The sequence below is a fragment of the Lycorma delicatula genome, chromosome 1 (genome assembly GCF_047948215.1).
Source record: "Lycorma delicatula isolate Av1 chromosome 1, ASM4794821v1, whole genome shotgun sequence".
Lineage (NCBI taxonomy): Eukaryota > Metazoa > Arthropoda > Insecta > Hemiptera > Fulgoridae > Lycorma > Lycorma delicatula.
Window position 1 is genome coordinate 214,764,136 of NC_134455.1, and position 27,303 is coordinate 214,791,438.

General features: G+C 29.2%; 1 protein-coding gene across 10 annotated transcripts in view; it reads right to left on the reverse strand.

Moving 5' to 3' along the window:
• Nucleotides 1-27,303, reverse strand: part of LOC142328405 (protein lap4-like) — a 492,228-nt gene that overhangs the window by 14,635 nt on the left and 450,290 nt on the right. For 8 of the 10 annotated variants that reach the window (XM_075372138.1, XM_075372147.1, XM_075372166.1 and 5 more), the window contains 4 exons: nucleotides 25,562-25,652; nucleotides 21,319-21,426; nucleotides 16,834-17,001; nucleotides 6,129-6,320 (listed from right to left, as the gene is read on the reverse strand). In XM_075372138.1, the coding sequence (XP_075228253.1) occupies nucleotides 6,129-6,320; nucleotides 16,834-17,001; nucleotides 21,319-21,426; nucleotides 25,562-25,652 (559 nt within the window). Of the gene's footprint in view, nucleotides 1-2,054; nucleotides 2,089-6,128; nucleotides 6,321-16,833; nucleotides 17,002-21,318; nucleotides 21,427-25,561; nucleotides 25,653-27,303 lie in introns of all 10 variants that reach the window. The other 2 variants (XM_075372175.1, XM_075372157.1) reach the window with 2 other exon arrangements.

The window sequence follows — 27,303 nt, forward strand, 5'->3', positions numbered from 1 at the left end:
ATAATCACCACAGGTTTAAAAAAGCATTATTTAATTATTCAATTCAATCTAAATGAATAATTTCATCTGCATCAAACAGCTATATGAGAAGTGTCTCATAGCAAATATGTTTTTATTCATATCCATGAATAATAACAGTACATAGAGAAACTGTTTTTTTACAACTCACATGCAACAGCATGATGTTCCTAAAATTAAGACCTTAAGAGTGACAATAAAATGGACTTAAAAAATTAAGTCTAATGAATTATGATTTTTTTTATGCTTATCAATGAAATTTTTTGTATCAAACAGAAAACTCTGAATATATCTGATAAACATATCATACACAAACAGCACCATCGACCAATTTATATCTCAGAACCAAAAATGTCCTGAGGTTTATGCTATTTTGCAACTTTGTATCTTTAATATGTTACTCTCTAAAATATTTCAGGAAGTACAGATTATCTTGTTTTAAAGGGATTAAAATTATTCAGCATACACAATTCCAATCAATCCATCTTTTACTATCTAAAAGTTCTTGAAATTGCTAGTTAAGAAAATATCCATTCATTAACTTACTTGAATGTAAAAAAAAAAAAATGTTTCCCAAAGTACTTCAGTTTTCATACACATAATTTTATCAGTAATCTTAATAAAATATCCTAATTGGATAAATAAAAATAAAATTAAGACTAAATCAAAAAATATGGATTGCTGTTGAAAAAGTGGGGACTTTTTAATTATAAGAATATTTTAAAAGAAACTATCATTTTTTTCTTGTTTCAGTAAGATCACAATCACATATCTTAGAAAACTCCCTTCTAAAAACATAACTGTTACAAACACTGAAGTATTTATCACAGCAATCGATAAACTACAAAATATTCATCAAATTCTTTTAATACAGTTCTACCAGTTCTTGACATCTTTCAATTTCTGTTTCAACATATGTAGGGCAAACCATAGAAGAACAGACAATTTTACTTATAGGTAAGCCTCAACTTAATGGTAACTGAAAAAAAATCCCATTCAAATTTTCAATGCAAATCATATGCCACAGGCTGCAGAATATGGATGTTCAACAACTCAAAACAATGTAAAACTTCTGTCAAAGTAAACAAAACTTGTCAACTTTGTCAGTAGTCTCTGTTAGTATAATGGACTTAGAAAAGGGATTTTACAGTTTTTGTAGTATCTTACTCCTCAGGACAAAATGATTAACAGAAACCAAACTAAATTCAAAAGATTATGGCCATCATGTTATGCAGAGGCAGATTTCACTTAAATTTATGTAATAACTAGTAAAAAAAAGTTTAAAACCTAAATTAGACACAGAAACTAAAGCCTGTATAATCTCAAACAGCCAATCTCAATTGCCAATTTAAAAGGCAGACATACAGAGTAGCCAGTTCAAACAAGAAACAGAAAAAAAGGTTGAAAGATAAAGTGAAAAAGAATAAGTCATCACCAATGTGCTTTTCCAAGTTGTCAGTGATGACTGAGGATCACCTGCCTTCCAACATACATCAACATTCAGAACATAATTTCAAAAACTTTTTGTGCATTTTGCTCATTCAACTTATAAACAACATTCAAAGCTGTCTGTCTATGAATTTCAATAGGTTTCACATTTTGTTCATTCAAAAAGGTCAACATCTGAATTTCAATATCAGCAGCACCAATGATTGTATATTTCATTTTTATGAAAAAAAACAGGAATGTTCACAAAAGCGATGGAACACAACTAACATGGTCAATAAACTGGTCGACAGATCTATTGACACCACCTCTGTAACAGTAATTCTCTAACACTTATTACTTTAATGACAATCCTGATATATAATATTGTTAATTTTTTTAAACAAAATAAAATATAAAATAACAACAAATAGATATACGCTTTAATGCTGAAAGTGTAAATAAAAACTGAATGCATTCATCCAAATTTAAATACAATTATTACAACATAATGACAACTATTCTAATAGTACTTGTCACATAAGAAAATAGTATAATTTTAAGTATAAAACAAATTAAATAAAAAACTTTCTAATGTTAAATAAACATACCTTCTGTACTGTTCCTGAGTTATTTTTCAATAAGCTGGAAGGAAGAAAAGATATGACAGTAACTAAGAAGTGACTACCATTTACAACAAAATTGCATTTTATTTATAATCCATGCCACACACATACACGCGCGCGCACTCAAGCATATACAAGAGCAGTACAAAAAGTAATGAGACTGATTTTTACAGGGAAATTTAAAGCACACAAAGTGGCATTGCTGTATATATACAAGTATCTAGGTGTGTTATCTACTTCCATGTCAATTTCAAATTGATTATTGTAGTCGCTGATTGTTAGTGATCATTCTCATAAAGTAAATCATTACCCTCCATGGAAAAAATAAAGATCAATTTTACACGATTCAGTTTTGTGTCTGTTTAAATAAATCAGCTTTTGGTACGTACAAAATGTTGAAAAAAGCATTCAATGAAGAGTGTGTGTCATGTACAACTTGTTTTCATTGACATGTCACATTTTTGGCTGGATGAGAGAGTGAGAGACATGGTAAGAGCAGGTCAATCGAGCACTTCGATTAATGATGTTATGGTGAACACAATGAGTGTCATCATTAAAGAAGATTTTCATAATATGATGACACCAATGGTGTGTAGCAGTTGGAAGAACTGCTACACATGTCAAAAAGCAATGCATATAATATTCTGAATAAGCAGAGCATATGAAATGCATTGTGTGCAGTTGGATTCTGTGAATCTTAATGCCTGACCAAATGGAATATCACATATTCATCTATGAAGAATTTTTGGCTTGTTACAAGGAAGGAACACTTTTTGCATAATGTGGTAACTATTGAAGGGTGGATGTTCCATTATGACCCTGAGATAAAATAACAAAGCTCCCAATGGAAGTCAATACATTTACCTATTCTGAAAAAAAATAAAGCTGCACGCAGCACAAATAGTCATAATGATCTTTTTTTTTTATCATGAAGGATTCATTTACCAACATCAGGTACCTACAGGGACAACTGTAAATGCTCTCTAGTACCATTAATGTGCTAAAGATAACTCTGATTCACTTCAGAAAAAAACACCCTGAAAAAATTGATAACTTCTGTTGCATCACGCAATGTGAGCCACCATGTCGCTGAGAGTCTGTGAAATTTTGAATGAAAAAAGATTTAAATGTTCCTCAACCATCAACAGTTAGATCTGGGCTGTATGGGCTTTTTTATGTCAGATCTCCATCAGACTTCTGGCTGTTCCCAGAGATGAAGAAGGACCTGGAAGGGTAAAAATTTGCGACAAATCTAGAGATCATAAAAGTGGCTCAAACACTAGAAGCAATGAGTTACACTTAATGGAGACTTTGAAAAGAAAAATGTAAATGCAGATTCATAATAAAATTGTTTTCTAACTTTAGCTGTTGTCTCATTTTTTTGGATCACTCTCACAGTGACATTACTAAAGAAAATCATAACAAAATTATTCTTCCCAAACAGACCTGCTTGGATTCAACAGAAACACATAATATAATGAGATTAAACATTATTACAACTATTAATGTATCCAGTGATCATATAGTATATATTAAAATGCAGACATTAAATTTAGTGTGTGTACATACAAATAAATGCTAACCAATCACACTGTTAAGCTAAACCTAACTTACTGGAAATATAATGCATGAAACAATTATAATAACATGCTTTAAAAGTGATATTATAAGATTTTAATGATAAGAAATTATGGCAATAATTGCTAGGGATGGAGTACATTAATACTTGAATTGTAAATATAATCAAGTGATTTGAATGAAAGCTTCCACTAGAATTACACCCAAAAATAAAAGGAAAAATCTGTAATAATTTGCATCCCAAATCTAGATTTTTGTAACTACTGTTTTCAAAAGAAAAAAATATTTAAAAAAAAAAATCTATTACGTAAATAATATCACCCTTTAGTTCAAGTGGAAAAAAATGTTAGTTGATAAAAATTATTTCTGGGGATTTCTAGTAAGGGTCTGGTTTTTAGGTCTGTCTCTCCATTTATTCCATGTTCTTCTTTAAATTATAAATATACATGTATGTCTGAAATTGTATAAAAGGTTCTTTATTATAATTCCTTTTATTTTTTTTTTATGAAAAAATGGACATCAACAGCTATGGTTATTAGCCTGGTGGAAATTGGTAATGTATGAAGAGCCATGGCATGACTGAGATTTGAACCCTGAGCTCTGCACAAAATGCAGAGATGCTATCTACTCAGCCACAGAGGTAGACAATTCTTTATTATTATTATTATTAAATTACATTTAATATAAAATAATATAATTCCTAGTGTCAGGTTAATTCATTAAAAATTAATTTTTATCAGATTATCAAAACTTATTTATCAACAGAAACCAGTTTCAATGTAATGATTAAGAATTGCGCAAACATTTTTCTTTAAAAACAAATATTTTCATTTTATTACGAATATAAAATGGATCAAAATTCTAATAGAAATGATTCTACATAGTATATTGTAATAGAATGTAACAACAGTCCATTTATATTTAAGCTTTAATAACAAGTTGTTTTATGTGAAACAAACCCACAAATTTTGATTTTACTGGGAACAGAAAAAACTAACTCTCACTTAGAGAATAATTTTTATCTGAACTCAGTAAAATCATTCTCAGGAGTCACTTTCACTATAAGAATTAATATTAAACAATAATTGTGATTAGGGAATTCTCATATATAATAAAGAAGCTGTTTACTACCTGTTGTAAATATTTTAATAAAAGCTCTAGCAGCCACTAGTAGTATATTGCAGTGTTCTACACATAATTTTAAGACTTCTTTGTAATATTGGATGGCGGTCCTTGGGAATTCTTGTAGGACGATATTTCATAGCAGAATGGGATAGTTTTATTGAAGATCTTGAATTTTTATTGCTTTGAAACCACTCTGTTACTCTAATAACTAAATTAGAATTCTATATCAAATAAATAAAAAATGGAACCTTGTGAATCTAAAATAAAGAGCTGCTAGCTTCTGAACCAAACGAGATGTTCAAAATTTATTTAGGCCTAATTTTTTATGTTAAATAAATAATTTTCTGTTTCTGTCAAGTATGATTACAATACTTAATTAACAATATAAGACATGTAATATAAACTTAAAATATGAACATTTTTTAATTATATTCAAAAAGTTACATAGTAACTTTAAGATTTAAAAACAATAAGATTTACTACAAAAGATATTTAAAAAGGTAACACAATCATAGTAAAAAAAATGAAAAGAAAAAAGCAACAATAAATAGCAATGGAGCGTTGAATGAGATAAAAAAAAACAAAATTATAATTAATATGCATTGTATGAGATATAAAGGTGTATAGTACATGTTTCCAACAGTGGTAAAAAGAAGTACGGTAATAAATCATAGAGAAACATGACTAGACAAAAACTTCTCATAAAAGATCTTAGTTTACTGCAATGATCTTGTTAATAATTATCAATATTCAACTATGACTGATCAATACAGGAGTCATTACATTTTAAAAAAAGACTAACTTTTAATATTGAATGACTTCATTTTGAAAGACAACATTGAATACCAATTCTTGTATCCTGATAAAAGAATTAAGAAATCATAACAAATGCCAACCCAGCTCAAAGGACACATTATTATTTTATCTCTTATTAATTGTTACAAAGAAGTAACACTAAGAATTGAAAATTTTGATTTATTAACACATCTGACATTAATTCTCGCTTCATTAATTACACTGGAACTAACATAGACATAATTTAACAAATTATTAATAGTAAAAGAAACAGTAGAAGAAAAATAATCTGAAATTACCATAAATTAAATTTACTGATGTAAGCACGTATTAAAAGAACAAAAGTAGAAAAAAATAGGAAACAATTCCAAATGAAATGTAAAAAATTAAAAAAAATTCTAAAAGCAGCATTTTTATCAAAGAAGTGCATGTGACTCATTCAAACAAACAAGCTAAAAGTAAAAATATATCCCATGCAGTGACATGCAGATGCAATAGTGACTATTTTTATCTATCCCATGTGAGTTTTTTGACATTGTTTTGTACTGAACCACACACTACCTCTTTTTCAATGAGTTTCTCAATTATTTCAACAGTTCTTAATTTGCGTTCTCCTGAAACTTCATCGACATATTCCTCTGTCTTGACGGTGACTGTCTCTCCAAGAACGCGTTCAGATTCCTTTATTCTAATCGGACCAGGAGATTGGCGTAATGACAGCTTTGGGAAATCATCACTAGATGGTCGCAATAACTAACCCCCCCCCACATACAGTTAGTATGTTAGAACCACCACCTCACCAATTAATAATTAATGTAATGAAAAATATACGAAATAATTATGTATATAAGCATTCCATTGCATTCATCAAAATTTTAAGTAATTTTACACAAGTGTAATCTTGCTGCAAAGAAATTTCAATCTATTACTTTTATTTCATATCCACATATGCTTTCATCTGAGTATATATTCAGCACAGCTGAATAGATGGATAAAAGACATTCTTATCTTTAACATTTCTTTATCTGCTAGTTTACACTTAAGTTATTATGAATGTGTTTAGATGAGCAATTTTCTTATTGCAAATGAACATGGATGGATAAAATTATTAGTTATTAATAAACAAAACTTAAAACAAAATAATTCATACTGTATATGGATGTGGTAAAAAAAACAATTGCTACTTTTTCAGTTCATTTAACAAGGTGGTTTAACCAAGTACAGATTTCGAAAGATAATTTTCTGGCATTGAATTATTTTCAATTTTTGTGATCAACTATGTAATTAATATAATATTTAATGTCAGTTCTTAGCATACATTAAATAATCCAATAATGTTATAAACTTATTTGCTACAGGGAAAAAATCAGGCAATATCTTTACGCATAAAACTATTTTTATGGTTACATACAAATCATCTTTTGTACCTTGAAAACCAATCTGAATTTTGCTGACAACTTTCAAGTGACATTAAAAATTTACGATATAGCTTCTTAAAACAAGGTGTGCTTAGTATACTGAAACTTAGCAAGATGGAGAATGTTACTGTGTTTAAAAAAGCATCAGCTGGTACTTTGTACTATAAGCTATTAATTTATTGTAATTTTGCTATTGTAGTATCTAAATGTATTTATTTACAGCAGTGATAAAGGAAATAAAAAATATATTATAACAAACTTTTACACAAAAATAAGGAATACAAGAATTCAACATTCTGAAATACCAGTAGAACTAAATGCTGCATTCCCTAAGTAACTGGTAATCAAATCAAACACATTAGTTATACAATAAATAAATCTGGTGACCCTTTCTGTTATGGTCCCATAATTCTTTAAAAAAAACACACATGTTATTTTAACAGAAATAAGTAAGAATGTTTGGGTCTTTGAAAAAAACAGTAGCAGAATATTCCTGGATATTACATACTGCTTTTTTGAGGAGGCTGATACTATGTATATGACCAAAATATAACAGCTACAAAATGCTACATACATGGTATCTAGACAGAAAAAAATGAGCAATATTTGTTGTGAACAAAATACAAATTACTTCTCTGAGGGTAAAATTAAACACTTTTCCCACACTCTAAAAGAAATAAAAAATTATAAATTACACTGATACAATTCTACTGAACGCAAGGACCATATTATTGGTTTCTATAACAGTATTTATAGATATTTAAGACATTAAAAACATAACCTTGCATATTTTCAGTGTAGTTTAGAGATTACATCAAGCAATCAAAATTGTTTTTTTTTTTACTTCATAATATCATAACCTAGCTTGGCATCAAATACTTTTTAATTTGGTTGTTAAAGAGGCCATGGATTTGCATTTTCAATTGTACTACCTACTAAGCTCCTTAAATAGGGTGGACATTTTTTTATATTTTAATGTTTGGTTTACAGATTTTTTCATGTTGCACATGACAAAAATTTTCTAGAGTCTCTATTTATTATTATAATGTTATAATAGTTTTAATATTTATTTTTTATAATGTTATAATAGTTTTAATATTTATTTTTTATAATGTTAAGTATTATAAAAGTGCTTTTTGTAATTATTTAATGTCATAAATCCAATTAGTAATCTATCCCAAACTGCAACTAAGAGAAAATAAACTGGGCAAATGCCATTCTGATTATCACCACTATAAAAATTTTTATCGCTAGTTTTTCATGACATAATTTTTAATTATAACACAGCACAAATCAATTTATGAATAATATACTTTCCTTCTTTTTTAACAATAGTGAAACATACACTCTTCTGAGAACTAAAGAGCATAAATTATATTACATGATATATGAAGTAGTACAGATGTGATGTTTTAGCTACTCATATCAGGAACCTTTTGGAAGTCGATTACCAGATGATTTATTTAGAGTATTTTATATAACCCTATAAGAAGATTTTATTAGATATATGCATTAATTCACCTAAGTATAGAAAAAACATATTTTTTTCCTTTATTAATTTGTAGCACCCTGCAAAATTAACTTAAAAAGGCTGTCAATTCACAATTTTTAGACCTCATAACCAATATCTCTAATGATAATAAATATGAAGTACAATAGAAAAATAATATATATGCACACACATACATACATATATTTTAAAAATAGAATATAGCATGAGTATATAATAGTTTTTTGAACTACTAGAATAAACTATAGAATCATGTTAGTAGCCAGTGAAAGTACTAAAAAACTATACTTAAAGCAGTTCATTTTATTTATCTTACTTTTAAGAATAACATTAAACAAATGAGCTCTGATCTTGATAATACATTCTTCAATTTGTGAAGAATACTCAGAAATGTACTTCCAAGTATGTAAATAACCACATTATTCAGCATGTAGTTATTTATTGATTTGATTTTGTCAGAACTGTTTTTCAATTCTTCAATTAATCTTGGTTTCTTTTTGTGAAACCTTCTTTTAAATAATCAGAAAGAAATTAATGTTCTATTCTGGAGATCTTGAGGTTCAATTAATGTTTCCATTAACTGTGATGTAGCATCATCTTGCTGGAGTCAAAGATTAATATTCACTTTTTCTAAATATTGTAATTAAATGATTAGTAATTACAAACATTGTCATACAAGGAAGTTATTTTTTTCACAATGCAGTGGTTCTTAATGCACAAAAGCTTCATGTGACATAATTAAATTGCAGAAAACTCAAGGTTATCGCATAACATTTTTGTGTAAAATGTTTTTTCTCCTAAATTATATGATAAAACAATTTTCTAAAAAACTTGAATTTAGTAGAAGCGATAAAAAGATTGTGATGTGAGTATATGCTTTCAATATTTTCTATGTTCTATCTGACTTTTCAGTGAATGTCATACTGATTGTCAAAAGCTTTGAAGAACTAACTGTGTTATCTTTTCAGCGTCTTCAGAAGTCCAAAAAGTTTGGAATAGGCAAAAAATATTATCTAACACACTTCTGGGTGTTTTAAATACTTCATATAACGTTTTGTGAAGACATCTTTGCATACTGAGATACATTCATCTTTCTACAAAATCTTCTTTAAACAACCTTTATGATAGATTTATACTTGAACATTATTAGCAACAGACACACGATGTTGTATCAACTGATTCTTCATGACCACTTAAAGTAAACTGCATGTAGTACAGAGGAAACTGTGCATGCTACATTCTTTTTCCCTCACTTCAGTTATTCTCACTATCAATCAAATAAAATATTAACATATTCTAGAGTCTTATCTGCTATTCATGTATATATCATGTATATTTTATTGATTAATAATATTAATATACTATAATATCATTTATATTATTAATAATATCTACCACTTTTAGATCATTAAATAAATCATCTCCAGTAATTTACTGTTAAGTTATGGCTGAAAAAAATTAATTTTCTGTAATGTATCAATCAAAATGTAGTATTCTGACTCCTTTTTAATTTTGATATAAGTTAATGTAATTTATCAAAAAGAATTCTCATCATTCAATGGAAAAGCTGTATTAATTTCATCAACAGGAAATTTTTTCTTTCAATAAGGACAAGTTTATAAATGGTTCTAGTCAGCCGGTTGGTGTAGTAACAGTATCAATTTAACAAAATTACTGGTGGTAAGTGTGGGATGGGAAAAAAGTTTCAGGTATTTCTTGGTTTCATAAACAAGAGAATCTACTTTTAGAATTACTTTATACCTTTCAGAGTAGTTATTTTGGCTTCTAACTTTGGATTAAAAATGATGGTTTAACTGAGAAACCATGTTGTGAATTTTTAACAATTTTTTTCATGGGGTTTAGGTGGATCTGGTAAAAACTGTTATTATTAACGGGGAATTGCTAAAATTGGTAATGCTGAAAATAAGCATTACTGAACATAAAAATATTTTACAAATTTTTTGTCAGTTATGTTAGTGAATATACACAATTCAAATGCAATACACTTTTCTATTAAATCCTTTCAAATATGTTAAAAAAATCTCTTAAATAAGAAGTTAAAAAATTTAATATGCAATTACATTAACTACCACAGTGAAAAACAGTTATGTCGTTGAAAATAGTTATGACAGCAATTTAAAGTGTTATAACTTAATTATTAAATGTAAATTAAATAACCCCTTTTAAATGGTACCAAATTTTGATATTTATTCTTGAGGCACAAAGATGATGGTAATTTTTTTTAAGATAAATTTAAAACTTAAAAAACATGACTACTGTAGATTGTTGGAGATTAAAACATGCTATATTTTTAACTTTACCTAATACATCTAGTATAATAACAACAAATATAATATTTGTTGTTATTATATTATATAATAGCAAGCCATTATTTAGTATTTTTCCTCAAAATATTGTACACTTTTAAAACTGATCATGAGCTAGTCTGTCATTTCTTTGAAAATATTTTATATCTTTCCAGTACAAGTTTATCACCAATTTCCTACCTAATTCCACAGCTAACATTCATCTGTACTTGTTAATAATGCTAATATTCATATTCAAATAAGCGTTCATGATATCTGAATGCAATCTCGTCGCTACTATTTTTTTCATCTATCCCTTATTTGTTTCATTTTTTACTTCACAGTTTTTTAATCTCTCAATTTATGTCAGACTTCACGAAGCAACGACATACAGTCTGGGTTCATGAAACATATGATAGTTTATTAAAACAATCTTAATAAAGCTTTATAAAAACAAAACTTAATAAAATGAACTTTATAAAAAAACACATTAAAAAATAAGTATATCTGACAAGTGTCATTCATTATCATTTTAATCTTTTTTGTATTATCTATTTAATACTTATTTAATTTTTTGTATTTACCTTTTTTTTAATCTTTTTTTGTATTACCTTTTTTAGAATTAATATATGAAGTTATAGATATGCAGGCTATTTTCACATTTAGTTAGATCTATTTAACTTCACAAACCTGGTTGGTATTTTAAATACAGATAAAATTTTATCTTGTTTTAAACTTAGCTTTTTATTCAGCCTTTCCTTCTTCACAAAATGTAATTCTTCCTTTTCTTCAAAATGTAATACTTCCTGTCCTGTTCATCACCCTTTGATAAATTATAATAATAATAATAATAATAATTATTATTATTACTTATGTAACCTGACTGTCTACATAAAACATAGAAGTAAAGATGGAACATGATCACTATACTGATTCTCTTACATTAGTACTTCTATGTAAGATATTAGTACATTAGTACTACACTCTTACATTTAGTACGTCTGATGTTAGATAAGGATGCTAGTCTAACAGAATTCTCACCACAATTGTTGATATTAAGAATAATTTATAAATATCAAAAATAACTTATTTTAATGCTAACAGTATAAGACATAGGAAAAAAAAATTATTTTGGTCGCACAATATGGTGATAGCATTCTTTTGGTAAAGTTAGTAGAGTACATATGACGATAGAACATACAGGTACTTCAGAAACTATTACATATTTATGACAATAGTCCTTAAAAGGTTAAATACTCATCAAATAATCAAATTAAAATGTTAAACGATAAATCTTACTCATGCAATTAAAAGTTAGAAATCTCCTTTCTGCTAAAAAGGCTCTAAGAAAATATCAAAGTGATATGATCATTGTTTATCAAAAGAATGTTAATGTACATTTTTAAGCATTAACTAACTGATAAGATGAGTTAATGACAATGAGTATAAATTTAAAGAACTATCAAGGTCTTAGTATTTTTTTTTTTAATTTTTGCAGTTTATTTAAATATTTCTTGTCACACCACTACATATTAGTAGAAAATGACATTTTAATACTGAAATAGACTTTCAAATGTAAATAAAATTTTGTAAAGTGAATAGCCTATGTTTACGCCATTGCGTAAAGTTGCGTTATTTCCAATGAATTCATAGTTAGGCTTGGGTCTTGCTGTTGCTACAGGCTTAGTAAATTTATTACTCTGTTTCATATTGGGCTTGTCATATGTGTTTCTGTTTGATTATCTTTGTTTGGTTTATTGTGTCCGCTCTCAAGTCCTGGCGTCAGTCAGACGAGCGGTTCTGTCATCTTAATAGTGACCGCGTGTTTCATATCTCGCATTATTTATTGCTGCCTTCACACACACACCCTTTTTCTTTCGTTCCCATACTAATACATGCACACATCTCTTGTCTTTTACACACACTCTCTTCTGTCCACTGCCTAGGTTTGCTTCCTCCTACTTCTCACCACGCCACCATTTTGGCATTCTAGTCCAGACTTTCACGTTGTGCGGATCCACAAGGCTGATCCTCCACCCTTGGAGGATCAGCTTGCAATTCTCTCTTGTATAATGTTTAAATACTTTAATCGTATTCATACTCATAAACGTTGTGGTCATTCTCAGTCGTCATTCTCTCTTGTTCTATTCGTCAGTGTTTTGTGATTTTACAAATTTCTATGTTCGTTTTGCCTAGTTTTCTCGATAAGTTAATTTTCAAATTCAGTAGATTACGTCTCTGATGAAAGTGTTTCAATTACTACAAACCAGCCAATTCTATCGACACCGAATCTTCTCCAGCTGCTTATTACAATTTTATCGATGCAGAATTTCTCCAAACTCATTACTACAAATTTGAGACGCCATGTCTTGTTCAACTTCTAAACCACGTTTCACCTCTGTATTCTTGATACGCCATTGCAGACTATGCCTAGGATTAACTGTATGTATTCATGTGTACTTTATTCACGAGCTCATCTTTTACAAATATTTATGCGTGATTAAGGCAAGTTCAATTTATTTATTATATTAAACAGTTATGTTATTAGTATAATCAGTGAAATACTCAATATATTGTACTCTGAATTTGAAATTCAAGATTCACTTATACAACCATCTCTTCACTCAAGTATAGCCATGCAAGGTGGCTTAGATATAGGTTATGTTATTATTTTTCATGTGTAACACATTTTATGCGTTATTAAATGCCAACTATCGTTATTATCAAATCTACTTATAATTAAACACTACTTCAGAATTATAAAACATATGTGTGACATATTTCATATATTATTATTGATAACTATTATTAATAATATTCTGGTTGTTCATCAAAAGTCTATGTTCAAAAGTCAGTTACTGAGAGTAAATTACCTTTACTTGAAATATTTATTGTAATTAACTCTATCATTTAATCTAATTTAATTTGTTAATCGCAGAGATTAATTCTTATCTAATTCATGTACATATTACTTCTCTTAAATTAATCTAAAGAAATAACTCCTGAAGTGAAGTCGTGTTTGTGGACTTCTCTGTAATTAATATTGTAATTTGTTCTAGTAATATTTATTGTTTTTGTATTCCTTCCTGTAGTTTGAATAATAATGTATTTAGTTATTTAAACTGATTTTAGCCACGTTTTTTAATGCAATATTTGCAAAATGATTATTTGAAACATGTATATTTATGTATTTGTCACTTATTATTAGAATTGATATGTTGTTTCAGCCAATATTATTTGTATAAATTCTGTATAGAATTAAGTCATGTTTATTTCATCATTTCATTTAATTTTTTAAGGTTATGATTTATGAAAAAGTTTAGTTGTTTTTTCTATAATTAAAGTCCAATTTCTTTTGGCAAATACAAGCTGTGTGTTCTTTTATTTTTTGTTAACTTTACCCAACAGCGTACCTTTAAATTACATTTATCATGAAAATGCCAACTTAACTGTACTAAAAATCTAAAATTAAAATCTCTATAAGATAGGTTAGATAAAATGATAAAGCCATGAAAAAATAAATAAAATAAAAAAAGAGGAGTGTAACTTAACAAATTACAGAAACTAGAAGCACATTACTATTTTGGTGTTAATGCTGGCAATTATTTTTTAGTTTCGATTAAGGAATTGAAACATCTCGCCAACAAAATAACAGAAATGCAAGCAGTAATTTTAATTAAAGTATAGTGAGATATTATTCTGTTTTTATCATTAAAATTGAAAAATATGCACAAAAAATCAACTTTTTTTAAATCTATAATTGAAAATGAAAAATAGAATGCTTATATAATGTTTAGAACACATTAGGACAAATGTAAATTAAATTCACTACGTGCATTTAATTCTCACTATTTGCTAAGTGAACATATATTACTACGCCAGTTAAATTAATTTTTTTTTTAATATGAAATGAACTCTTAACACTCGGTATTTAAAATAATGTAATAGATAACATTTTTTAGTCTTGTACTTAGTTTAAACTGTTACAAATACAGGAGAATAATTTTCACAAGTTAATAAAAGCAAGCAAAACAGTCATTTACAAACATTCAAGTACTGCTGTTATACACATACAAATATGCTTAGAAAGCAATGAGCACCAAATTGCAGCATATCATTTCACTTTTTTCTTTTAGCAAATTAGCGAACAATATAATGAGCAATTTGTCATTTTTAATAAGACAGAAAGCAGGCAACTTTTTTTTACACATGTTTCCCATGCTTTAACCAATGAAATTCCCATGAGCAAATAAAATCCTGCCTTATTCTTTAACCACAATAGAAGTATTTTCCTACATTTAATAATTATTGTTCTAGTTAATCCAGGATAAAAATATGGGATTTTTATAACAAATCAGTAATTGATTCATGGTGTACATCAACATGCAGCATAAAATAAAATATTCAGTGCTGACCAAAGCAATTAGCATCATATGATATTATGCGTTTATCAATAATTTGTTTGTTTATGAAATAATAAAGTCTATAATAAGATCAGATAACTCCTATGCTACTTATATACAGTTTAAACTATAATAATATACTGGAAACCAATATGATAAAATACAGCATTTTATATTCTACAAATTTTTAATGAGCACCCAACCAATTATTCCACAATCCTCAGAATGAAAGAATTCATGCTCACGTAGCATAAAACACTGCTTAATACTGTTGCTATAGTATACAATATCAAAGTCATTATTAATTATTATTAAAATTAGAACTCTTTAAAAAAGTCTTTATTAAAGTTGTACTTAATGAACTAAGTCTAGCTAACTGATGATGATTATAATGGTACAATAAGTTTCTTCTGACCAAGTAATAATGATACTTTTAATCAGTCCTTGTCATTAATATTAAATAAAATGATCACTTAAAATCTATTTTACTTTTTCATGTGTAAATCTGACAGCAATGTAATACAAAAATTGCAAAATGTACATAATTTTATCATTAATAAATGAAACAAAAAAAAAAAACTCCTAAGAATCAACAAATATCCCCTTCATTATTAATTTATTTATTATTATCCAAACATAGCCAAAACTGAAATTACAATATTTCAAAATCAATGTTTATTTTTTTAAAAATTTTTAACGTAATATAATGGGGATAATTTAATTAAAATTTGTAGTTGGTATTTTTTTATTATAGTTTTTAATAATATTTTTGCTGTGCTGAATAATGTGACATATTCAGATATGTTAAATTATAGTTTTAGTATACTTTAAATTTCTAAGATAACTGTTTACAAATTATTACTGATAGAGGAACCTTATTAGAAATTTATAAATATTATTTTTTCTATTACATAAGTTAGACGTTTTTGAGGTGTATTAAGTTTCTCATTTTTAGAATTTTCTGCAATTAAGTATTTATGTTATTAAAACAAAAAATATGTAAAAGTATATATATATATTCATAATATTATTTATGTGTTGTCTATAACAAAAATTTTACTAAGAATGACAACAGAATTTTAGAGAAACATACCTGACTGAATTTAAGCAAAATTATAAAAAAAACCTGATACTAAAAATTACTTGAAACCATTAAATTAACTCTTATAAAGAAATCATGTCACAGGAAGAGTAAAAAACAAATTAAGTGATCATCTTATCACATTTTGTCATGCAAATTGATGAAAGGTAACAAAGCACTAAATTTAAAATTTAAAATTAATGAATCCCCTAATTTTTTTAAAATGCAGATCTATATTTAAAAAAAAGAAGCATTTAAAATACACAATTACATGAAAACATTACTTGATGGACAATGTTAATTTCATTTGCATTACAAGAAGAGTTCAATTCAAGTGCACCCTACCGAAGTCAAAGGGTAGGTAATAGCAAACATTAAAAACATTTGTTTTATGTCAATTAGAATTTATTTGTAGTGAAATTAAACTAATCTACTTAAAACAAACCACCCCAATTGATAACAAAAAATGAATAAAACTTAGTCTATATTAAAACAAAATCCACTGAAAATTTGCACCAATAAATAATGTAATTATGATTTTAACATACCTCTTGAATATTATTTTGGTGATCCTGATGGGGCAATGGATTTAATGGTTCATTGTTATTAAATGTTAAATTATTGTTCTCAATACCATCTTGCTCATCCTTTGTCTGTCCTTTATTCTCTATCATTTCACTCATTTTCTTTATAACCATTTGTGCTTGTAACGCATCCTGAAAAAATTACAGCAAAAAATTTTTAGTAATTTTATCAGCAATGCATCGACATTATGAGCTATGTCCAATTTCAGCAAGATGCTGATGAAAAGGCTCCAGAAAAGAATTACAATCAATTACTAAAGTGGAAAACAATATGACTACTATAACCAAATCTACTTCTATAAAATTATTTGGGCATACTAGACGAAACCAGAAAAACTGTTCAAGGGCTCTATCATGAGTAGCATGATAGATTTAATATTGATATCTAGTGCCAAAGAACAAGAGTAATAAAATATTATATATGTTAAAAATAAACAACTTTAACCATTATAAGTGTATCTTCCTAGAGGCAAGTTATATTATTTTTTTTAATTTTTCTGTTTTAATAACTTAACTGACAATAAACACAAAAAAATATCCTTAAATAAAAAATAATATTAAACTACTTATTAGGTTGATTATTTTTGAAGAGCCAATTTCATAAAATTCTTAATTTTATTTTATATAGATGAAGTTTTAAATCGTTTTAAATCACTAGCTTTCTATAATATAACAGAAATTTGACTCAAATCATGAAATCAAGGCTGATAATAATCAACTTCTAAATCAAATAAGCCACAATAAAAATTGAAATAATATTCCTTTATTAAAATATATAGATGATTTTAAAAAAACCTTTCAATCTATATTAAAAGAAAATCAGTTTTTGAGTAAATAAGTAATTTCATGTTATTCAATACAATGTGCATTGATCTGATAAACTGAAAAAATATTTAAATAATAAAATAAAAACTTTGGGAGTTAACTTGATACCTCCATTTTCAATTTTGATATTTTTTTGGAGAAAACTCTGATAAAGTACATATGTATGCTAGAAGAAAAACATTCTACATAAAATTAATTAAAAGCGTTCAAAGAATGATACCTTACATTCTTAAAAAACTAAATGAAATTTTACATAATCAAACTGAACTCTACCTTTCAATATGTACAGGGGAAAAATAAGCGTGAGAAATAGAACAAGAAAAGGTTTACAATTTTCTTTATTAAGCTTTTCTTACATTGGAAACAGTAGAAATAAATTATACAAAGTCAACAACATAATGGCTGGTCCTCCAGTCATAGTGACTACATGCTATAATACAGAATGAAATTGAAAAACTGAACTGAAATTTTGATATACTCTTTGGATGATTTCAAGGAAGATTCTTTATTATAACTAGATTCTTTATTTCCGCTTCAAGAAATTCCGCTGCCAGTGACTAAAACCATGCAGTAATGCCATTTTTCAATTTGTTGTCATTGTCGAATTAATGTGATGCAAACCACTGTTTGAGGTTAAAAAAAGAAAATAATCTCTGGGAGCTAAGTCAGGGCTATAGAGTGAATAATTGAAGATTTTCCAATGAAATTTTTCCAACTGTTTCATTTTCCAATTTGTTGCAAAAACAAAATCCCTTTTCTAAAATCTTCCTTGTTTTTTTATTTATATATGTAGCAGAACAGGCTGATGCCTAGTAAAAGTTACTGACAGATGTCAGTGAATTTTGTAGCATGTGAAAAATGCCATGTCTGATAGGAATTCAAATGCAGATCCTCTGGATGAAAGACAGAGACATTACCATTGGAGATCAGCTGAATTTCTAAAACCAGGTGCAATTTCATGTATTAACTACTTAACTTTAGAGATTCAATGAAAACCTACATACGAGGCGTATTTTTAAAGTAAGTAAGATCACCCATTTATAATGAGTGCAGCAATTCATGATCTCACAATGTGTGAAGTACTAGGAATAATCTGATTTCTGATGGCAAAAAACAATTCTGTGGCTGAAATTCACAGGCAAATTTGTAACAATTATGGCCTGAATATTATGAGTGATGCTAAAATAAATAGAGTAGTGTTGTTCATTTCAAGAAGGGCAAATGAAAATTCATGATTAACAATGTAGCAGCTGGCCATTGGTGATAGAAGATGATTTGATTGAAAAAGCTGACAAAAGAATTTGAGAAAATGGTGCTTCACCATGTCACAATTGTCTATTATGTTCACAATTTTTGATTTATGACTCAGTTTTGACTGAAAAATTGAGCTATAAAAAATTCTGTGGCAGATGGGTGTCAAAAATATTAATCAACATACACAAGGAAAAATAGCTTGTTGCAGCGTATTAATTTTTGCAGTTATGAAATGAAGGTAGGTGATGAATTGTTAAATCACATTGTTACCAAAGATGAAATCTGGATTCTTATTCACGTTTGTATACTATTAGGCATGTCTCCAAATGGTGGCATTCATCATCTCTTAAACAGTAAAGTAGTATTATGACTACTGTTTTTTAGAGCAAAAAGGATGTCTTGCTTGTCTTATTTAGTGCTCATGAAATTACTGCAAATACCAATAGGTATTGCAAAACATTAAAAGATCTTAGAACTGTAAAGACAAATGATGTGAATGCTATCTCATGGGATTTTGTTTTTTTTTGACAATGCCCAGCCACACTTGACAAATCAGACAATGAGGCAATTAGAAAAATTTCATTGGAAAATCTTTAATCATCAACCCTATAGCCATGACTTAGCTCCCAGAAATTATTTTCTTTTTCTTTATCTCAAACAGCAGCTTGCACCACAAATTGAAAAATGGCATTACTGTGTGGTTTAAGTCGCTTGTGGCAGAATTTCTTGAAGAGGGAATAAAGAAGCTAGTTAAGCACTATAAAAAATATGTTGAAGTTAAAGGCAGCTATGTAGAAAAATAGTAAATAAATATATTTTTTATGCATAAATATAAAGTTTGTTCATGTTTTTACATTTTTTATTTCAAGATTTCTTATTTCAAGGCTTACTTTAAAAAAACATTCCTCTTATTAATTTCTGAAAGGTTGGATGCTGAATTGTCCTGATATAAGATTTATGAATTGAATATGACACTAAAGTATGAATAATCCCAGAAAATAAAAAACAAGACATTTAATAGTACTTATGAGGGCAGTTTTCTTTTCACCACCAATGGGCTATAAAAAAGACTCTGACATAACAAAATTATTTGATTACTAAAAGACGAGTGGTATCTAACTTATTTTTCTACATAATCACCAAAATGATTGAGGCATTTGTCATATCGTGACACCAGCTTTCCATTGCCCTCTTCAAAGAAGTTTGTCGTCAGTGAGGTAAAGTGTCTTGACAGACTCCTGAAGTTCTTTGTTGGTGGCGAAATGTTGTCAGCCTAGCCATGCCTTCAATTTTTGAAAGAGGTGAAAATCGCTAGGTGCTAGGTCTGGACTATGCAGTGGATGGTTGAAAACTTCCACTTGAATTGTTTGAGGTTTTGCGTCATGGCACAGTGCAGTTGTGCATTGTCATGGATCAAAACTACACCAGACAACAGCAAGCCGCTTTGTTTGTTCTGGATTGCTCTGCAGAGACAAGTAAAGATTCACAATAAACTCCCTTTGTTATTGTTGTTCTCTGCTCCAAAAAGTCCACCAACAAGGTAGCATTATGGTCCCAGAAAATTGTAGCCATTGTTTTCCTGTTATTCAGTGTCTGTTTGAACTTTTTCAGTTTGTTTGTTTTCCTGTTGCTCAGTGTCTGTCTGAACTTTTTCGGCTTGTTTGGAGAATTGTGCATCCACTGCTTACACTGTTCTTTGATTTCTGGATTGTCATACTTGATCCAAGTTTCATCGCCAGTACTGACAGACTTTAAAAACTCTTCCCTCTCATTGTCAAAACATGTGAGAAACATTATAGCTGACATCATTTGCTACATTTTGTGATTGTCACTCAACATTTTTGGGACGCAACGAGCACATGGTTTCCAGTATGCTAGGTTTGTAGTTACAATTGTATACAGAAAAGACCTTGAAATTTCTACAAAAAGTTAACTTATCATAAACCCCTGTTTGTTGCAAAAAAATTCAACACGCTCAACCAGGCATATTGTAGCAACAGACTTGCGTCCTTGCCCACTTTTTTATGGATATCCATTTGCCCTTTTTTAAATTTCCAACACCATTCCCATATACTAACATCATTCATAGACTGTACCATACACTAGACTCATGGATTTCAGTAGTGCTACATCCTTCTGCTTGCAGAAAACGTATCATATTTTGCAACTCACACTTAGCGGGAGCATTGATCATAGCAACCATGTTCAGTTGCCTGAAGCTCAGCTCAGACTGATGCAATGATGAAGGTTGGGGGGAGGGGGCAATTGTATGACACGCAAACCTGGCTCCTGCCTATCTCTTGTTACTTAAATGCACAATCAGAGGTTGAAAAAAAAAACCCTAAGGTTAGTTATTTATAATCAACAAACCTGTTCTAGAGATTTAAGCCGAGCCTGTCTCCAAGCTGCTCGCTGCTCAGCTCTCAATGCTCTCTGTTCAGCAGGTGTTAACTCTGCACCTTCTTCACTTAATAATCCCTGAAATCATAGGAGGAAAATTACAAAACCAATTATAATTATTTATATCTGATTTAATAATAGAAAAATATTTTTTCTAATCCAAATTTTACTACAATAACCCAGTGAGGTGATATAAATTCAGTAATCTAATGAAAAATGCAACAAGATACTTTATTTATATTTCCTAACTTGAATCTTGATAATTTTATGCAATTTAAAGTTACATGTTACCTAGTAAGTGGATTTTTACTTACAGCCAACTCGGTTAAATAATAAAAGATTAGTAAACCAAATAAGTATTTTCATTTATATATTCTTTCCATAATTAAACTAAAAGTTATAAATAGATTTTGGCCAATAAAGGAACAAATGAAGAATGTTTACTTAGTACATTTATGGCTTCATGATTGTGGCTGTCTATATTGGCTTCACAAAGTCAATATAGACAGCATTAAAATCCATACACATTTTTTTTCATAAAAGTTTTTTATGAAAATTGCATAATTTATGCGAACTGAACTATTGTCAAGTTCTTTGCTGTTTGCGCTTGTTTGGCTGCTTTATCAGCTACTGCATTACCAGGAATATCATCGTGGTCAGGTGTCCAGATCAAGATGCATTGTTTACTGTTTTCTTTGAGATTTTTAATTCCTGTAATATGTCTTGAACAAGTGCATCAAAATTGCATTAAAAAGTGCAATAAAATTTTTTTCATAAAATTCATACACCTAATTCATACACATTTTTTGTTTGTTGAAGAAACATGTAATCATCGCCTTTTAATAAATTTCTTTATTGCTCACTGATCCAACAACAATCACTTTATATAAATTTATTTATATAAAATTATCAACATCAAAGCTAGGAAATATAAATTTAATTTTCCTTTAGCCCTTGTAATTATATAATTATACAGTCAACTTGATTATCTGCGAGTGGTTTAAGTGCATAGCAGCTTAACCATGATGCCTCTCAGAAAAAATAAAGCTTTAAAATATTAAAAAAGTTAAAAATTAAAATTTTTTTTGTCGTTCTGTGATAGTTTTTACTCCTTCATTCATTTTCTACTTGAATGAGTGATTGTTTTAAATATGATAATACTGCACTACAGTTCATTGTGGATATGATAGATTGACCGTTCATTATGCAATATTATTATGCTATACAACTACGAAGTTCAATTAAAAGAAAGTGTTTTCAGACACTAAAACAACAATCGTGTCTTATTTTTAAAAAATATCTGAAAGAGTAAAATGCAAAATTTATTATTATTTTTTTGTCTCATGTATTTTTTTTGTTATTAGCTGCTATTATTTTAATGAGTGTTTATTAATTGCAAATGAAAATTTGTTACAAGTTAATATGTATTTTGAATAAACTTCTGGACATTACTTTTACCATATGTATAATAGGGTGGTGTAGTGTACTATATTTTATTTTATAATTTACTGTTATACCTTAATATAATAATGAATGTTAATACTGTACTGCAGTACAGTATTAAGTCATTTTAATGCACATAATCAATTAAATATTATTTTTGGATCAACAGTGATTTTGCTATGATTTTGGATTATCCACAATCCTTCTTCCAGTTATTATCGCCGATAATTAGGAGTTGAATGTTGTACTTTCATACAATTTTTGTACTTTCATGGAAAGTAAAATTTAAAGAGCTTAAATTTAAGTGTTTTTCTAAGTTGATTATTTATAAAAGAACTAATAAACTTTATAAAAATTTATAAAATTTAACAATTATAATTCATTTTGAAATTTATTCTTTCAACAAAATACCAAATCCATTTACAAGGCAAGAAATTTTTTAAAACATTTGTTGTAAAATATAACTTATAATAATTTACTAGTTTTGTTACTTTTAGTTGCTATTATTATTTTTTTTAATATAGTGGGCATTGTCACAAACTAAAACTTTCCCACCTTCATGAAAATAAACGACTAGGTCAAAAGGCCAGTCTTGTCGAGCAGATCATCACGAAAAAACAGACTTGTCATAGAACAATACAATCCCAGGAAAAAACACTAGATGGCAAGGTTGACTAGGGCCCTTATAACTTAAAATATACAATCCATTCCTATAGAAATGTTGTCAAAACTATCAAAGTGGGCCTAAAAGACCTGCAGTTATTAAAAAACACATTCTTAAGGAAATTCGTCATCAACACTACAACACAAAGTGTAATATCAACAAGTAATCATGTTAAAAAATCTTTTGTTTTAATGGGAAATTAGGTATTCTTAATGGAATTAAGCTTATCCTTACCCATTCTATCCTTATCCTTTACCTAATCCAATTCTTTCTTATGACCTGTGAGCTGTAGTTTTTAAGGTCATTTAGTCGAACTGAACTAATGTCGAGTTCTTTGCTGTTTGCGCTTGTTTGGCTGCTTTATCAGCTACTTCATTACCAGGAATATCACCATGATCAGGTGTCCAAATCAAGATGCATTGTTTACTGTTTGCTTTGAGATTTTTAATTCCTGTAATATGTCTTGAACAAGTGCATCAAGCGTGATCCCATTCCTTAAAACACTGATTGCACTTTAAAGAATCAAAGCAGAGAAGCACTCTTGCCTTGTAATGCAATACAAATGAAGGGCTTGCTGAACTACATATAACTCTGCTGTACAGACACTGGATATTGTGGATAGCTCCAAAAGTGGGATTCACTATGTATGATTAATGAGCTTCTGATGGCGTTCAACTCATCAGTGAATACATGGGTGTAATTTTATATTTAGAAATCAGTTGTTAAAATGCATTTTAAATATAAACATTGAGTAATCCCTAAGGTAATTCTATCCTCTTCTTCAAGTTGATACGGCCCTCCACCATTGACATTAACCACAGTGGGACTTCTCTTTTGAAAACTGGTACAACTTCTGTCACTACCGTAGTTTCCACAGATATCCATTCTTCTTGTCCCAGCAAGTCTGCAAAAGGTGGGTCTTTTCTGATTCTGTCCAGCCAAACTGTGTTTATTAAAGGAAACTAAATTATATGTCTTGGGAGAGCCAAGACATAAGCTTAGTACAATAGTTTAAACTTCTAACTTCCTTAACCGGCCCTCCTGGGGCGTCTGTGATTCCACATAACACGAAAGGCCTTATCTTCGTAAAATCTTTATCACTTCTTCTAACTACCAAATACTTTGGTATTGTTATGTGATTCTTTGGTTGAAACAAAGTTTCAACCAAAGAATCACAGAGAATCAAGTTTGTTCCAACTTTTCCTTATATCAGACCCAATACTCTTCCTCTGCTTCAGGTTTGAAGCCAAAAGTTTTCCAAGACGAGAGTTTTTATATGGACAGAAAGAGTGAAAGTTGATTGTATCATAAAATAAGTTGTCGTCAGTCAATATGTCACAAGGTGTGGGTGGGGAGCTGGTTGGGCATGCCCTGGATCATTGATCCTGGCTGGGTTCCCCCAGTGAGCTACCTTCCACAACCTTGGCCAGGGAGTCAGGTACTATCTGACCCGCTATGCTGACCTCCCAATGCTCGCATGACAGTAAAGGCTCTAATACCCTTACCCATAGAACAAACCCTGCCAAGGGCTGATGTGACTGACTCACACTGAATGGCACAAGAGTTTAGCAGAGCTAAGCTCACATCAGCTCACCCTCAACCTGGCTCCACAACAGAGAGGTGGGGCGAGCAGTCCCCATCCATATTCCACACAACATCGGCAAAACAGGTCACAGTCATGCCAACCACCACCACTGTAAACAGCAAAACTAAGAATCACAATCGCAAACAGCTCAAACAGCTTGGGAACACCAATCCCATAATTCACAGGGTAGGTCCTGAGCAGAGCCATTGCCCTGTTGGCTGACAAGCAAAAATACTATGTTGTTGCCCGCTCCAGATGTGTGTGCAATGGCACATACAAGGGATTGGGTGTTATTCGGAGCATTGTTATTGTTAATGCTACCCTATTTTTATTATTATTAGTATTCATGGCTATAAACAAACGTAGTAGTCAAACATTGGTATTAAAAGAAAATTATAAATATTAAATAAAAACAATTATAAAAAGCACTATTAATTAAAATTTAAGTACCCACTTCCACCATTGAAAAAAAAAGAAAGAATATATGCCAAAGTTGAAGCAAATACAAAGAAAACAGGTACCTCATGAATGAGTCTTTCTTTCATTCTTCTCTCTGCTTTTGCAGTGTGCACATTGCTGAGATTTGCTAAAGCTTCAGATGCAATTGATCGCCTGAAATATTTTAACATTCTTTACAAATCACAATAAATCTTGTGAAATAACAACAACAATACTCAACATACAAGGTTTGTAAATAAAGTAATAAGACTGATACAGAAAAATTTTTTATTTACAATCCAACTATACATGGACTCTTATCACCTTTGAAATAGTTCCCTTGGGAAGCCACGCAACTCTTCACATGGTTTTTTCACTTTTCATAGAAGTGTTAAAACTCAGAATATCCTTCAGGTGGTTGGTTACATTTTTTTAATGTTTTCAACTGTTCCAAAATGGTGTCCTTTGAAGTGTTTTTTAAAGTTGGGACTCAAGTCAGATGAATAAGGTGGTTGAGGAAGTACAGGAATGTTTTTCTATGCCAAAAACTCATTAATTGAGAGTGCAGCATGACAAGGTGCATTGTCATGAAGTAGCATCCAGTTGTCTTTGATGGCTGGTTTAACGCGGGCAACTCTTTTCTGTAGTCTTTCAACAATTTCTCAGTAAACATATTGATTTACAGTCTGTCCTGTAGGCAAAAACTCTTTATGCACAATGCTATTAATATCGAAGAAACAAATCAGCATGGTTTTGATTTTTGGTTTGCTCATTTTTGGGATGTGGTGAGTTTGAAGTGTGCCACTCCTTGCTCTGGTGATTTTTTTCTGGGTCATACTCAAACATCCAAGAATCATCACCAATAATAACATTTTTTTAGAAAATAAGGATCAGTTTCAATTCGCACGCTTCTATCCTGTAGTTTTTCTGTTCAACAATGATTTTTTAGAACCAACTTTGCACATTTTTCATGTCCAATTTGTTTGTCAAAATTTGATGGACAAATTGGTTGTATGGTTCAAATTCAATTGTTCTGTAATCATTCTGACAGTTAATTGCTGGTTGTACTGTATCCAGTCTCTGATTCGCTCAACACTGTTGTCACTTTTTGATGTTAATGGTCTTCCAGTGTGTGGGTCGTCTGCATCTGATTCTCAGCTATCTGAAAATGCGTTAAACCACCTAAAAACTTGGTCTCATGATAGAGCATCATTTCCATATGCCCTCTTCAATTTTGAAAAAGTTTCAGTAAGTTTCTCACCAAGTTTAATGTAAAACTTGATTGCACAACTCATTTTTGTAATGCACAACACAAACTCGTTTCACGAAAAGTTTGTTTACGTCTTACGTGGCAACAATAGACTAAAAATATTTAATATAAATCAGCTGTTCATATAACCATATGTTTACTAGTAACTTTACAGTGTTGCCACTTTGGCTGTCAAAAAAACTAGTCTCATTACTTTATTTACAGACTTCAAATTAATGGTCAAAATGATACACAAAATAAATTAGCAATCTTAACCCACATACAATTGAAATAATGATAACGCAACATAATTTGTTTTGCGCTATTATTATATTAAATAATATTTGTTAACTGTTTTTAAGTAGCCTATTTTAATAACAATCTTGCACACTATTAAATAATAGCAAACATTTTTTTTGTTGATAATAAGTATTTTATGTTATTATTTACTAAATTTAATCATTTTCTGCTTCTTCTGAGATGACCTATAAATAATTTATGTAAAAATAAACTTCAATGTACAATATTATTTTGATTGATCATTACATACTCAAATATAGCAATAGTTTTACTATG